Raw genomic sequence first — 14,618 nt, forward strand, 5'->3', positions numbered from 1 at the left:
TGGAAGACTGGAGTTTGGCGAATGTGTTGGCACTATTTAAGAAAGGTGGTAAGAAAAAGCCAGGGAACTACAGACCAGTGAGCCTGACATCAGTGGTGGGAATTGTTGGACGGAATCCTGAGGGACAGGGTTTACAAGCATTTGGAAATGCAAGGACTGATTAGGGATAGTCAATGAGGCTTACTGCATGGGAAATCATGTTTCATGAACTTGATTGAGTTTTTTTGAAGACGTAAAAGAAGTAGATTGATGAGGGCAGAGCAGTGTGCCTGATCTATATGGAGTTCAGTAAGGCAGTCATCAGGTTCCTCATAATAGACTGGTTAGCAAGGTTAGAGCTCAGGGAATATAGGGAGAACTAGCCATTTGGATACAGAACTGATTTGAAGGTAGAAGACAGAGGGTAGGTGGTGGTGTAGGGATGCTTTTCAGACGGGAGGCCTGTGACTAGTGATGTGCCACAAGGATCGGTGCTGGTCCATTGCTTTTTGTCATTTATATAAATGATTTGGATGTGAACACAGGAGGTTATAGTTAGCAAGTTTGCAGATGACACCAAAATTGGAGGTGTAGTGGTCAGCAAAGAAGGTTATCTTAGAGTTAAACAGGATCTTGATCAGATGGGCTGAGTGGCAGGTGGAATTTAATTTAGATAAATGTGAGGTGCTGCATTTTGGAAAGGCAAATTAGAGCAGGACTTATACACTTAATGGTAAGGTCCAAGGGAGCGTTGCTGAACAAAGAGACCTTGGAGTGCAGATTCATACTTTTTTGAAAGTGGAGTTGCAGGTAGATTCGATAATGAAGGTGGCATTTGTTATGCTTTCCTTTATTGGACAGAGTATTAAGTATAGGAGTTGCAGCTGTACAGGCTGTTGGTTAGGTCCACTTTTGGAATATTGTAGGCAATTTGGTCTCTCTTCTAGGGAAAGGATGCTGTGAACCTTGAAAGGGTCAGAAAAAGATTTAAGGATGCCATGGCTGGAAGGTTTGAGCTGCAGGCAAAGACTGAATAGACTGGGGCTGCTTTCCCTGGAGCTTCGGAGGCTGAGGGATGACCTTATAGAGGTTTATAAAATCATGACGGGCATGTATAGGGTAAATAGATAAGGTCCTTTCCCTGGGGTGGGGGAATCCATAATTGGAGGACATAGGTTTAGGGTGGGAGGGGAAAAATTTAAAAGGCACCTAAGGGGCAACTTTTTCATGCAGTGGATGGTGCATGTATGGAATGTGCTGCCAGAGGAAGAGGTGGAGGTGAGTACAATTACGACATTTAAAGGCATCTTCTGGATGGGTATATGAATATGAAGCGTTTTGAAGAATATGGACCAAGTGCTAGCAAACGGGACTAGATTAGGTTAAGATGTCTGGTCAACATGGACCAGTTGGACTGAAGGGTCTGTTTCTGTGCTGTACATCTCTATGACTCTGATTTGAACATATGATTTAGGAGTTAAATAATTCCATTAAGCAATGTGAATTGGAAGAGAAATTCCTTCTGGTTAGAATTCCCAACACCTTCTCTGCAACCCCTCCTAAAGGAACTCATCATTCAGCTTATAGCTGTTTATCTGAAATGATTATGCTGATTACTTCTTAAAAATCACAACTGTGTCCGCACTTCAGATGAATTCCAGGCTCCAATCTTTGATTTATAACCCTCGTCAGATGCTGCATGTATGTGTAAATAAAAATTGCGTGCCAGCTATTAAAAATAAAGCATGCATAGTAATATAACATGACTTGCCTTTGTAGACAATCTACCTGGTATAATTTGATTATCTGCAAGTCACCAGTTCCCTTGCAATTCTATTAGATAAACAGTCTACAGAAAGCACTGGCAAGGTAAAGAATGTTAAAGAAAATCAGGTTGCAGCACTTGTTACTCTAACAGAAAAATATTGTGACAAAAATCTTCACTCAAGACATATAAATATTTAAAGGATAAACATTTTCTTGCTCATCCCAATTTATTTCTAGTATTTTCTTAAAACAAGTAATTCTACAGTGTAAAGTGAATTACTTATATATTTTAAGGTAATAAAACATACCTTGTCTTCCTTTCCTTTACTTTGATTTTCTTTCTTGTCTTTTCCTTTGTTTGATCTCACTCTATCACTGTTTCCTATTCGGGGTACAGGACGACTAGAACCTCTAACTGGAGCTCCGAGACGGTCTTTCTGAGGACCTCTAAGGTCATTGCAAGGCGTTGACTGTCGTTTTCTTGGATGTGGTGATGGTCTACTTTCAGGGAAACATAAATTAGTCACAGTGTGGACAAACTCAGATAATGTTCTCTATGCAAATCAACTGCACATAATTACCCAGAACTATATACAGTACTACAAATGGTTTAGATTAGTGATGCCCAACCTGTGGGCACATACTCTCCACCAGAGCATTTCATAAGGCCTGACACCTGCCATTTACTGACATTATGAATCCTGAATTATGGTACCCAGCCACGATATTTTGTGTTCTACCAAGTCAGGAAAGGGCTGGAGTTGAGCTGCCACCTTCAAATAGGCCAGGCACAGTAGTTCCATGGCTGCTTTCAATTTCTCCAAAAGAAATTTAATTACACATTAAACACAAGTAAAATTGACTTCATATTGATGGACATTAAAAGCTAATGTATTCACAAATATTAGAATAACATAAGATTTTCTAAAACTTATTATTTTGGCCAATATAAGGTCAATGTGGTTTGACACCCTTAGTTTAGATCTAATCATCATAACAGAGACTTTATTATAAGGTAATGTTCAGGAAATAAATATTTCAGGCATACAATATTTTGAAGTGGCAAGGAGAATGAAGAAGGAATGACAATCCTGATATTAAGCAATTCATAAGGACAATAGAGAGAAAGGATTTGGCCTCAGAAAATTAGGAAACAGAATGGCGATTAGGAACAGCAAGTGTCAGAAAATTGCTGGTGAGAGTGATTCATAGGCCCCCAAAGGCACACCACTGGACACAGCTTGAAACAAGCAATTATTGAAGTTTATAATAAACATATTAGCTATGAGGGACTTCTTTATTCACAAAGACTGAACAAATAAAGCTGGTAAAGTGTTTCTGAAAGGTGGTTTCATATAATGATTTTGTGACCATTCCATGGAGCAAAATGTTGTAGACCCAGTTAGGAATAAAACTAAAAAACAAAAAACAGAAGCTCAGCAGGTCTAGCCTCATCTGTGAAGACAAATCAAAGTTAATGTTTCAGGTCTGGTGACTCTTTCTTAGAACTAATTGTAGCTAGGAAAATGTCAGTTTATATGCAGAAATTAGAATGGGGGTAGGGGCTAAGGAGTAAACAATAGGTAGTGATAGAACCCAAAGACAGAGAGAACAGTTGGACAGAAAGAAATCGATAGACATGGGGAGAACATGCAAACTCCACACAGTCACTCAAGGCTGAAATCGAACCCAGTCCCCAGCACTGTGAGTAAGCACTAAGCTAAGGTGCTGCTGCAATTCTTTGTTGATTTTTGCTTGTCATAAACATAATCATTGTACATGCAAGAGTTTTGCGACTGATAGAAGACAGATGAAGACTAAAACTTACACAATGTATATTTTGTTCAACACATTTGTAATTATGAACACAGGAATTGTGTCTCTATCTAACTAATGGTTAAAGCTCTGGCAACCAAGAAGAACACAAGATCCAGAATCCCAGGAGATGAGTAAGCATGGGCAGATAAAGTTCTGAGCACTATTCTTTACAAATCATGATTAATTTTATTGGTAAGCTTATATTTATTCCAAAGTCATCGTTTTTATTTGTATGGTATAAACATAATTTCTCTAAATTCAACTCTTCATGTTCTATATCATGATGACTAATGATATCTAGATAGAGATTTGCATTTTTTTCAAAAAATGTGTCGAAGCAAATATAATTGCTATTTCAAACAATACTTTGCAGCTAATCATTTAAATTGCACGGGTCCTTTAATGCAAGGCTCTAGAATACTACAGACCCAAGACACTACAGATGTGGAAATGTGTTGCTGGAAAAGCGCAGCAGGTTAGGCAGCATCTAGGGAACAGGAGAATCGACGTTTCGGGCATTAGCCCTTCTTCAGGAATGCCCGAAACGTCGATTCTCCTGTTCCCTAGATGCTGCCTGACCTGCTGCGCTTTTCCAGCAACACATTTCCATCTCTGATCTCCAGCATCTGCAGACCTCACTTTCTCCACAAGACACTACAGGACATACTTGCGCTCTACAGGCACAGGTAATGACCAGACTTCTAAATCATGTCCTTCATGTCGTACTGCTTGCAATGGAGAACTGTCATGTTTAAAGCCATCCAATGTTGACATAATCTCTTTGACATGCTGACATTCTTCAGTTATCTCTTGCCATACCTGTTGAAATATGCAACAAACAAAAGGTTCTGATTCAGTTAAGAGTTTTTATACAAGTCAGGGAGTTCACCTGCTGCCGTGGTTAACAATTAAAAGCTTGTCATTTATCTCATTGGCTGACTGTGGGGCACCGTTGCTGTGTTCAACATCAACTGTACTTTAAAAAGTAATTATAGTCATAGAGTTGTACAGCACAAAACAGACTCTTTGGTCCAACTCGTCCAAGCTGACCAGATATCTTAAACTGATTTAGTCCCATTTGTCAGCATTGGCCCCAAACCTGTAAATGTTGTAATTGTATCAGCCCCATTAACTTCTCTGTCAGCTCATTTCATACACGTACCACCCTCTGTGTGAAAAGGTTGCCCTTTAGGACTCTCTTAAATCTTTTCCCTTTCATCTTAAACCAATGCCCTCTAGCTATGGATTCCTTTACCTCAGGGAAACACAATCTTGGCTCTCCTCGATTTATAAACATCTAAAAGATTCCCCCCCAAGCCTCTGGCGCTCCAGGGAAAATAGCCCCACCCTACTTTGACTCTTACTATAACTCAAACTTTCCAACTCTGGCAACGTCCTTCTAAATCTTTCCTGAACCCTTTCAAGTTTCACAACATCTTTCACGGAGCAGGAAGACCAGAATTGAACGCAGTATTCGAAAAGTGGGCTATCCAATGTCCTGTACAGCACAACTTGATCTCCCAACTCCCATACTCAATGCACTAACCCAACAACCGACAACGGATTTATGGTCATCATTAGACACGTCATTCCAGATATTTCCACTGAGTTGAAAGTCCACCATCTGCCGTGGCGGGATTCAAACCCAGGTCCCAAGAAAATGGGTCTCTGGATTAACAGTCCAGTGATAATACCACTAGGCCATTCCCTCCTCCTTTTGAGCCAATTTTGTATTCAAATGGCTACCTTTCCATCTATTCCATGTGATCTAACTTTACTAACCAATATACCATGCAGAACCTTATCCAACACCTTGAAGTCCATATAGACACCGTCCACTGCTCCACCTTCATCAATCTTTGTCACTTCATCAAAAGACTTTAGTGAGACAATTTCCCTCACACAAAGCCATGTTGACTATCCCGCAGTCTTTGCTTTTCCAAATATAGGCAAATCCTGTCCCTCAGGATCCCCTCCAACAATTTACCCACTACAGACGTCAGGCTCACTGGTCTATTGTTCCCTGGTTTTCCTTACAGTCTTTCTTAAGTAGTGGCAAAACATTAGCCAACTTCTAGCACCTCATCTGTGGCCATCGATGATACAAACATCTCAGCAAGGGGCCTGGAAATTACTTCCCTAACTTCCCACAAAGTTCTGGGGTACACCTGATCAGGTCCCAGGGATGTATCCACACTTCTGCAATTTAGGAAGTCCTCCTCTATAATATGCACTTTTCAAGCTATCGCTATTTACTTCAAGTTCTCTAGCTTCCATATCCTTCTCCACAGCAACCGCTAAAGTAAAATACTCATTTAGCTTCTCACCCATCTCCTGCTATTCCACACGTAGGCAGCCAATTTGACCTCCAAGGAGCACTGTTATCTCTCTAGTTACTCTATTATGCTTAGTGCATTTGTAGAATAACTGCAGGATTAAGAAGAACCCAAATTGCCAAAGCTAACTCATCTGACCTTTCTGCAACCCCCCATCCCCCAATTTTCCCTCTTAAGTGTACTCCTACTGTTCTGAAACTCCTCTAAGGATTCACTCGATCTCTGTTGTCAAGACCTGACATATGCCTCCTTATTTTTCTTGACCACAGCCTCAACTTCTCTCGTCACTCCCTACATCTACCAGTCTTGCTCTTCATAGTAACAGAAACATAGTCTCTGATCACTCATCTCATTTTTGAAGGTCTGTCAGGTAGGAATGCTGTGAGAACCATGATAAACCACTGGACAAAGTAAATTATTTAAAACTTCAAAACAAGCAATGCAGAATTTTAGAGTTTGAAATCACTGAAATCCACAACACTAAACAATAGTCATTTTCTTTTTCAGAACATGAACTTCTAAAATACAAAGCAAGATTTACAACGTTATAAATACATTTAAAAGATAATCCTGATAAGGCACTAACAAATATTTAGGTGTCTTTTATGTTTTTGTGACCTTTATTTACAGTTTTGTTCAGTTGCGTTAATCTCGGTTCAATGCCTGGATTTGGATGGGATTGATGTCCATCTCTCAGCTGTTAATCATTGAAGGGGGTTACTAATGAAACTTTTATGATTGCAGTTCCAAGGATAGTGCAAAGCATGTGCAGTGTACAGAATGTAACATTTTTCTAATCAACCTGCTCAGAGATATTATTAGACAGCTCTAGGGCAGGTGGGACTTTAACCGAGGTGTAGGGGTAACTACATTGATCAGTGAAACTGAAAGCATTACCATTTTTTGAAGGGCTTCTGGTTTTCAAAGTAGTTTGAAGGTTTACAGAGTTAACCTTTTCCTTCAGGTATAGCTTCGTATTTTATCAACAGTTTATATGGATAACATGGGTGGTCGGGGGCAGAGAGGGGAAGAGAGAAAGAGAGAGAGAGATGGGACTGGAAAGAAAAAGGGTAGGCAGAGTATTTGGAAGGAAGAGCTAAGGTGAGGAAGAAAGTATACACATCCATTTCCTACAAACAGATTAAATTTTGAAAGCTTATCAAGTAAAACCAAAGGTTTTGCAAACTACTACTGCTCACTTCGAGAAATAGCACTGCCCTGCACTTTCCACCCAACCAGCATCAGCATCTAAAGGATCATAAGCTGCCATTTCCACCACCTCCAGTGAGATGCTGCCATCAGACACATCCTCTCCTCCCCTCCATTAGCATTCCATAGTGGCCATTCTCTCTGGTATACCCTTGTCTAGTCCTCCTCCACGTAACTGCAGAAAGTGAATATCTGCCTAGTTATGTCTTCCCTCTTCACTATCCAAGGTTCCAGACACACCTTCCATGTGAAGAAATAATTTACTTCACTTCACTCAATCTAATTTACGTTGTGAGCAAACACACCGCCTCCTTTACACAGAGTCATAGAGATTTACAGCATGGAAACAGGCCCTTCGGTCCAACCTGTCCATGCCGACCAGTTATCCTAACCCAACCTAGTCCCACCTGCCAGCACCCGGCCCATATCTCTCCAAACCCTTCCTATTCATATACCCATCCAATTGCCTCTTAAATGTTGCAATTGTACCAGCCTCCACCACATTCTCTGGCAGCTCATTCCATACACGTACCACCCTCTGCGTGAAAAATTTGCCCCTTAGGTCTCTTTTATATCTTTCCCCTCTCACCCTAAACCTATGCCCTCTAGTTCTGGACTTCCCGACCCCAGGGAAAAGACTTTGCCTATTTACCCTATCCATGCCCTTGATAATTTTGTAAACCTCTATAAGGTCACCCCTCAGCCTCTGACGCTCCAGGGAAAACAGCTGTTCAGCCTCTCCCTATAGCTCAAATCCTCCAACCGTGGCAACATCCTTGTAATGTAGACCAGGAGATTACTTTGCAGAACACCCACATTCTGTCAGCAAAAATGACCCCTACTTTCCAGTTGCCTGCCATTTCACCATTTCTATTTCAGACTTGCTATAGTGCTCCAACATGCCTCAGGGCAAGTTGGAAGAACAGCATCTTATTTCGCACTTGGGGACCCTGCAACTTACAGTACTCAATATCAACTTCAATAATTTTAGGGCCTGAGCACCTTCTTCCATGTTCTTTATCCATCTGTGCACCACAGGCTTGGTCATCACATGGCCTGCTTTCAGCACAGCCATAGCGTCCAGGGATGGTATAAGTTAGGTAGATTAGCCATTGGAAATACAGAGTTACAGGGATAGAGGAGGGGTGAGAGTTTTGGTAGGATGCTCTTTAGAGTTGGTGTGAACTCGCTGGGCCATATGGCCTGTTTCCACACTGCAGGGTTTCTAAGGATTCAACCCATTTTCACCTACTGAGGGTCCCATAAGCAACTTTTTTCCTCTCTCCTTCACTATCCACTATCTATCCCTTTGTCTGCCCGTCTTTCCTTCCTATCGCTTACTCCTTTAACCCTCCCAGGCCTTGCTTTCAGCACATATACCACCTTTTCCTAGCTATCACTAGCTCTGATGAAGGGTGACTGGACCAAAAACATTAGCTCTGCTTTCTGTTCACAGATGCTGTCAGACCTGCCAAGCTTCTCCAACAATTTATGTTTTCATTAAAGAATTTGACATTATTAAAAAATATGAACAACAGCATTTACTGAGTCACAAAACTGAGATTTTCTGTCAGTACTACACTCAACTAGCCAGTTCAGACTCAGCAAAACATGGCCAAAAGAATGACTCAGAATCTGATAGTCAAAATATTATAGGTACACTGCCCTTTGAGCAACATGTTGTCTGGAAAGTTACATTTAAAAGTGACTGTGACAAAGGTCCATTATGTGGAGTTTCGATTGTGTGTCATTTGTGACTGAGGTAAGGGATCATAAAGATAGGTACATGTAAGACAGACCATATTCTCATGTACTTAATCTATGGAAACTCTCTCAGCATTTCACAGCAGTAACCTACTTAATGGACAGTGTCATTTTTCTGCTACTATCTTTCCTGTACTGCAGGCATTTAGCTTCAGCAAAGTTACAATGGCTCAGGTCTTCCAATCAGAATTGAAAATATTGGAAACCCTATTTTCTGTCCTAATCAGATCAAAAATACACCTACCTTGGAGCTCTCTGTGCAAACGTTTAGGAGAGGCATCTACTCAAGGCCAGGAATCTACTCTGCCAGCAGTGAAGTGGATCAGTGTTGTCTGAGGATATAAATATTCTGAAGCCACGAATATGGGTACTGAGAGAAGTTAACTAACAAGGTTAAGTGAGGGTAGGTGAAGCAGTAAGGTGGCAGGAGGACAGAGTTGAGGCTCCAGGAAAGTGGGTGTGCCTGTGTGTCTCACAGAGAATTTAGTTTAGCGACAATGGAGGAAATACAATCTCAGATTCAAGGAGGTTCACATGGGGAGTTGTTGGGTTGAATCCACTCAGGGTAGAGTCAGTGGTGGCAACGGGGGTCAGCTTTATAATTACGCAGGAATTCAAGCAGGTTTTAACAGTTTAACATTTCTTGGATATCTATTAAACTAAATCAGTCAGAACTCTCCAAAGTCTCCAATTATAACGAAAACATTGGGGCATTTTCAGATGTTGGATAAAGGTACCACAGAGGTTTCAACAACCAGGGCAATTTCCGGAGATTCAGCTGCACCAAATCTCTATATGGTCTCAATACACTGTTGGAGCAACTATATTCTCAGTGGAAGACCTGAACCAAATATATTTTAATGTATTTTAGTGCACTGTGGTTAGGTATCATGCACTTAAAAATGAGAACGGTGTGCGTTTGGGGCAGAAAAATCAAATCACAATTATAATGCAAATAACTGTGTGGAGAATGCATGACAAGCAATCATGCAGCAATAGGAACTTGGAGGCGATTTTGTACTTGACCAAAGACAATAGATCTGCTGTAATATTGAAATCACAAGTGGTGACAAATGCACAAGTTCATTTGAGAAGAAGAAATTAAGGATCAGCTTAACTGTTAATGCAAAATTTCCCTGGAGATGGATAAGAATTTTCAACTCATTGGTTATACTTTGTTGGTGTCAAATATTAACAGTTTCCAACTAAGATGTTGCAAATGTGAGCACAGAATCAGAAATTATTCCATACAGCACAAGTTGTGCAACATAAGTATAAATAATAGTGAGGTTCTAACCTGGTTCCACTTCTGCTTGTATGAAGGATCTCTGACTGAAGACAAGTATTTTTGAATTTGTTCAATTACTCCTTGATAGTACACTAATGCAGAATCATAATTTCCCAATAAGGCATATTCTCTGCCCAACTTCACATTTTCACTGATCTCATGGAGACTCATTTTCATTGCATTCTATGGGAAAAAAACACAAACTGTTTAAAACTTCAGGAAACCACCAATTTTTACAGGAGCATAGAGTATATTTACAAGTTCTATCCTAAAGTAATTTCACTCTATTTTAAATTAAAAAGTGGATTTCCTATTGCTACTCATACAGAAAAATATTTTTCCCAAGACACATAATCAAGTACTACTGCATTATTCCTCTGAACTAAGTCACACCAAGGTTTCTATCAACTAAAACTAAGCAGACAATAATGATCCTCAGATAGCACTCTATTACCTGGCTAACATTCTTACCTCAATTATTTACACCAAAAACAGAGGTTAATTTGTATTCGTTACTTGTGTGACTATATCTGGGCCTGGATATTCTTAGAACATAGAACAGTACAGGAACAGGCCCTTTGTCCCACAAAGTGATGTCAAAATTAACTTAACCTTCTGCTTGCCCATATCCCCCCATTTCTTGCATATTCATATTCTTATCTAAAAGTCCCTTAAATACTCCCATCACAACTGCCTCCACTAACGCAGCAACATACTTAAGACTCCTACCACTGTAAAAAATATGCCCCTCACATCTCCTTTGAATTTTCCCCTTCTCACCTTAAATGCATGCCCCCTCGCATTAGTCATTTCAATTCTGGGGAGAAAGATTCTGATTGTCAACCCTAAATATGCATCTCAATTTTATAGACTTCTATCAAGTCTCCCCTCAGCCTCTTCCACTCCAGAGCAAACAACCCAAGTTTTTCTAGTCTCTCCTGCTAGGTATATGCTCTAATCCAGAAGTCATCTTGGTAAGCCTCTTCTGTACTCTCTCCACGCCTCCATATCTTTCCGTGAATGTGATAACCAGAACTGAACACAATATTCCGAGTGTGGCCTAACCAAATTCTTATAAAGCTGCAAAATAACATCCCGACTCTTATAAACAACTTCCCCGACCAAGAAAGGCAAGCATGCCATACGCATTCTTTATCACCTAAGCTACTTGTGTGGTCACTTCTAGGGAGCTTTGGACTTGAACCCAAAGATCCCTTTGTACATCAATATTGTTCAGGGTCCTGCCATTAACTGTATACATATCCTGAACATTTGATCTCCCGAAGTGTAGCACCTCATGCTTACCCAGGTTAAAGGATGGCACGGTGGCTCAGTGGTTAGCACTGCAGCCTCACAGCACTAGGATCCCAGGTTCGATTCCAGCCTCGGGTGACTGTCTGTTTGGAGTTTGCACAGGCTCCACGTGTCTGCATGGGTTTCCTCCGGGTGCTCCGGTTTCCTTCCACAGTCCAAAGATGTGCAGGTCAGGTGAATTGGCCATGCTAAATTGCCCATAGTGTTAGGTGCATTAGTCAGAGGGAAATGGGTCTGGGTGGGTTACTCTTCGGAGGGTCAGTGTGGACTGATTGGGCCGAAGGGCCTGTTTCCACACTGTAGAGAATCTAATCTAATCTAAACTCCATCTGCCATTTCATTGTTCCCACATCTGAAATTGATTATAATCCCACTGTATCCTTTGACAACCTTCTACACTATCCACAACTCCTCCAATTTTTGTGTCTGCAAACTTACTAAACCACTCATCTCCATTTTCACCCAAATCATTCATATATGTCATAAACAGAGGTCCCAGGTACAGATCCTTGCGCAACACCTGTGATATTAAAGAGTTAACTTGCTCTGCAGACCTGTAGGAAATTGGATGTCCCGAGGCTAGAGTGGGATGCCTCTGACTGAGATAGATTGTAAGAAATTACATCATCACCTCCTATTATTCAGAGCCATTTACATTGTTATCTCCTACTATTTACATTTTCATTTCTTATTCAGGAATCAATAAGAACATTATAGTTGAAACTTGACTACTCCACTATAGTTACAAAAAATACAATTCACACCAGATCTGGCCAGTAAAGGTCGATTTGCATTTCATTATTTCTGGAGATGATGTGGTCACTGCATTGTGTCGAGAATGGCATGTGACTAGGGTTGAGGAGAAAGTGAGGTCTGCAGACGCTGGAGATCAAAGCTGAAACTTTATTGCTGGAACAGCACAGCAGGTCAGGCAGCATCTAGGGAACAGAAGATTCGACGTTTCGGGCACATGCCCTTCTTCAGGAATGAGCAGAGAGTGTTCAGCAGGAGAAGATAAAAGGTAGGGAGGAGGGACTTGGAGGAGGGGCGTTGGAAATGTGATAGGTGGAAAGAGGTCAAGGTGAGGGTGATAGGTCGGAGTAGGGTGGAGGCGGAGAGGTCAAGAAGAAGACTGCAGGTCAGGAAGGCGGTGCCGGGCTGGAGGGATTCGGCTGAGACAAGGTGGGGGGAGGGGGGATGAAGAAACTGGTGAAGTCCAAGTTCATCCCCTGTGGTTGGAGGGTTCCCAGTCGGAAGATAAGACGCTCCTCCTCCGACCGTCGCGTTGTTGTGGTTTGGCGGTGGATGAGTCCAATGACCTGCATATCCTCGGTGGAGTGGGAGGGGGAGTTGAAATGCTGTGCTACAGGGTGATTGGGTTGGTTCGTCCGGGTGGCCCAGAGGTGCTCTCTGAATCGCTCCGCAAGTAGGCGGCCTGTCTCCCCAATATAGAGGAGGCCACACCGGCTGCAGCGGATGCAGTAGATAATGTGGGTGGAGGTGCAGGTGAATCTGTGGCGGATATGGAAGTTTCCTTTGGGGCCTTGGAGAGAAGTGAGGGGGGAGGTGTGGGCGCAAGTGTTGCACCTCCTGCGGTTGCAAGGGAAGGTGCCGGGAGTGGAGGTTGGGTTGGTGGGGGGTATGGATCTGACAAGGGAGTCGCGGAGGGAGTGGTCTCTACGGAAAGCTGATAGAGGAGGGGAGGGAAATATATCCTTGGTGGTGGGATCCGTTTGGAGGTGGCGGAAGTGACGGCGGATGATGCGCTGATGTGACTAGGGTTGTCCTGTAACCATTACTGACTGAGATGTAAAGATTTTGTATAAAGGGAGAGCTTCGCAACCCTGGCAAAAGGTGTTCAGGGTTTCTCCAAAGCTCGTACTGTACTGTGCTTCATAAAATCTTGGTTGTCCACAGAAGTTGGCATGTTGCAGCTGCATCAAATGTGTAAGAATCTCAGGAAAAGGAACTTAACACACCACTAGTCACAGACCTCCAGAAAGAAAAACACTTTCACCACTGTCCTCTGCCTTCTATGGAAAGGCAATTCTGAATCCAAGCAGCCAAGTCACCATGGATCCCATCCATCTTAATATTCAGGATGAGCCTACCACGAGGAACCTTGTCAAAAGCCTTACTAAAATCATAATACAACACCCTCTGCTCTACCCTCATCCATCACCTTCGGCATCCCCTTGGAAAATTTAATTGAGTAAGACATGACCTCCTTATGCAGGGCTATGCTGATTGTCCCGATTAGTGCATGTTTTTCCAAAATGTATATAAATTCTATCCCTAAGAATTCTCGTCGGGGGATCCAAGATGGCGGCGACCCAGCAAGTCTGAGTCTACAGTGCTCCTCCCAAGACTAGGGTAAAGTGGGTCACCCACCCCCACCACACTCACCAAATCATTTATAATAGTTGTTTAATTTAATTAGTTGTTTAATATTAAACTTAAACAATCTAATCTTTAGTTAAAATGACTAAAGGGAAGGGAGCCCGCAGCTCTCAACAAGCAGGACCCCCTCCCCCACCCTCTCCAGCTGCAGCAAAGGCGTCCACAGCTGCCCCGGGGGACTTACCTACATTGACAAGCCTTGACGAGATGATCTCCAAGCTGGATACGAAGATCGACGCTTTTATCGAGGAGTCCCGAATTCGATGGGACTCACTCTCGGCCACGCTGCAGAAGCACGACCGAGACATTAAAGAAATCGAGCGCCGAGTCGGAGGGGCGGAGGTAAAGGCCGCGACCTCCGAAACTACAGCGCAATCGGCCGTGGATCAGGTCCGGACTCTCGAACAGCGAGTCCGGACCTTAGAGAATTACGTTGACGACCTCTATAATCGAGGTCGCCGAAGAAATATTCGTTTGCTGGGCCTTCCCGAACGGGAAGAGGAAGGCCAGCTTACAGCATTCCTCCAGCAGTGGCTGCCACAGCTTTTAAATCTGGAGGCTGGATCAGGCCAGGTAAGGGTGGAATGTCCCGACCGGATCGCAATACGCGGACCCAGCTCGAACCAGCGCCCACGCCCGGTCCTGTTCCGGCTGCAGAGCTATAAGGAGAGGCAGATACTTCTAGAAGCCTCTAGAAATCTCGGAAAAGACCCCCAAGCTATGATCTATAAAGAATCCAAGAT

General features: G+C 42.5%; 1 protein-coding gene across 5 annotated transcripts in view; it reads right to left on the bottom strand.

Moving 5' to 3' along the window:
* LOC122542930 (katanin p60 ATPase-containing subunit A1-like) overlaps positions 1 to 14,618 on the bottom strand; it is a 47,530-nt gene that overhangs the window by 20,562 nt on the left and 12,350 nt on the right. For 2 of the 5 annotated variants that reach the window (XM_043681078.2, XM_043681097.2), the window contains exons 2-4: positions 10,171 to 10,344; positions 4,232 to 4,383; positions 2,055 to 2,247 (exon numbers count right to left, since the gene is read on the bottom strand). In XM_043681078.2, the coding sequence (XP_043537013.1) occupies positions 2,055 to 2,247; positions 4,232 to 4,383; positions 10,171 to 10,338 (513 nt within the window). In that variant the 5' untranslated portion in view covers positions 10,339 to 10,344. Of the gene's footprint in view, positions 1 to 2,054; positions 2,248 to 4,231; positions 4,384 to 10,170; positions 10,345 to 11,466; positions 11,664 to 14,618 lie in introns of all 5 variants that reach the window. The other 3 variants (XM_087979061.1, XM_087979067.1, XM_043681091.2) reach the window with 3 other exon arrangements.

The sequence above is a fragment of the Chiloscyllium plagiosum genome, unplaced genomic scaffold (assembly GCF_037043375.1).
Source record: "Chiloscyllium plagiosum isolate Xiang-an unplaced genomic scaffold, Cpla_swu_hap1 HiC_scaffold_3, whole genome shotgun sequence".
NCBI classification, from domain to species: Eukaryota; Metazoa; Chordata; class Chondrichthyes; order Orectolobiformes; family Hemiscylliidae; genus Chiloscyllium; species Chiloscyllium plagiosum.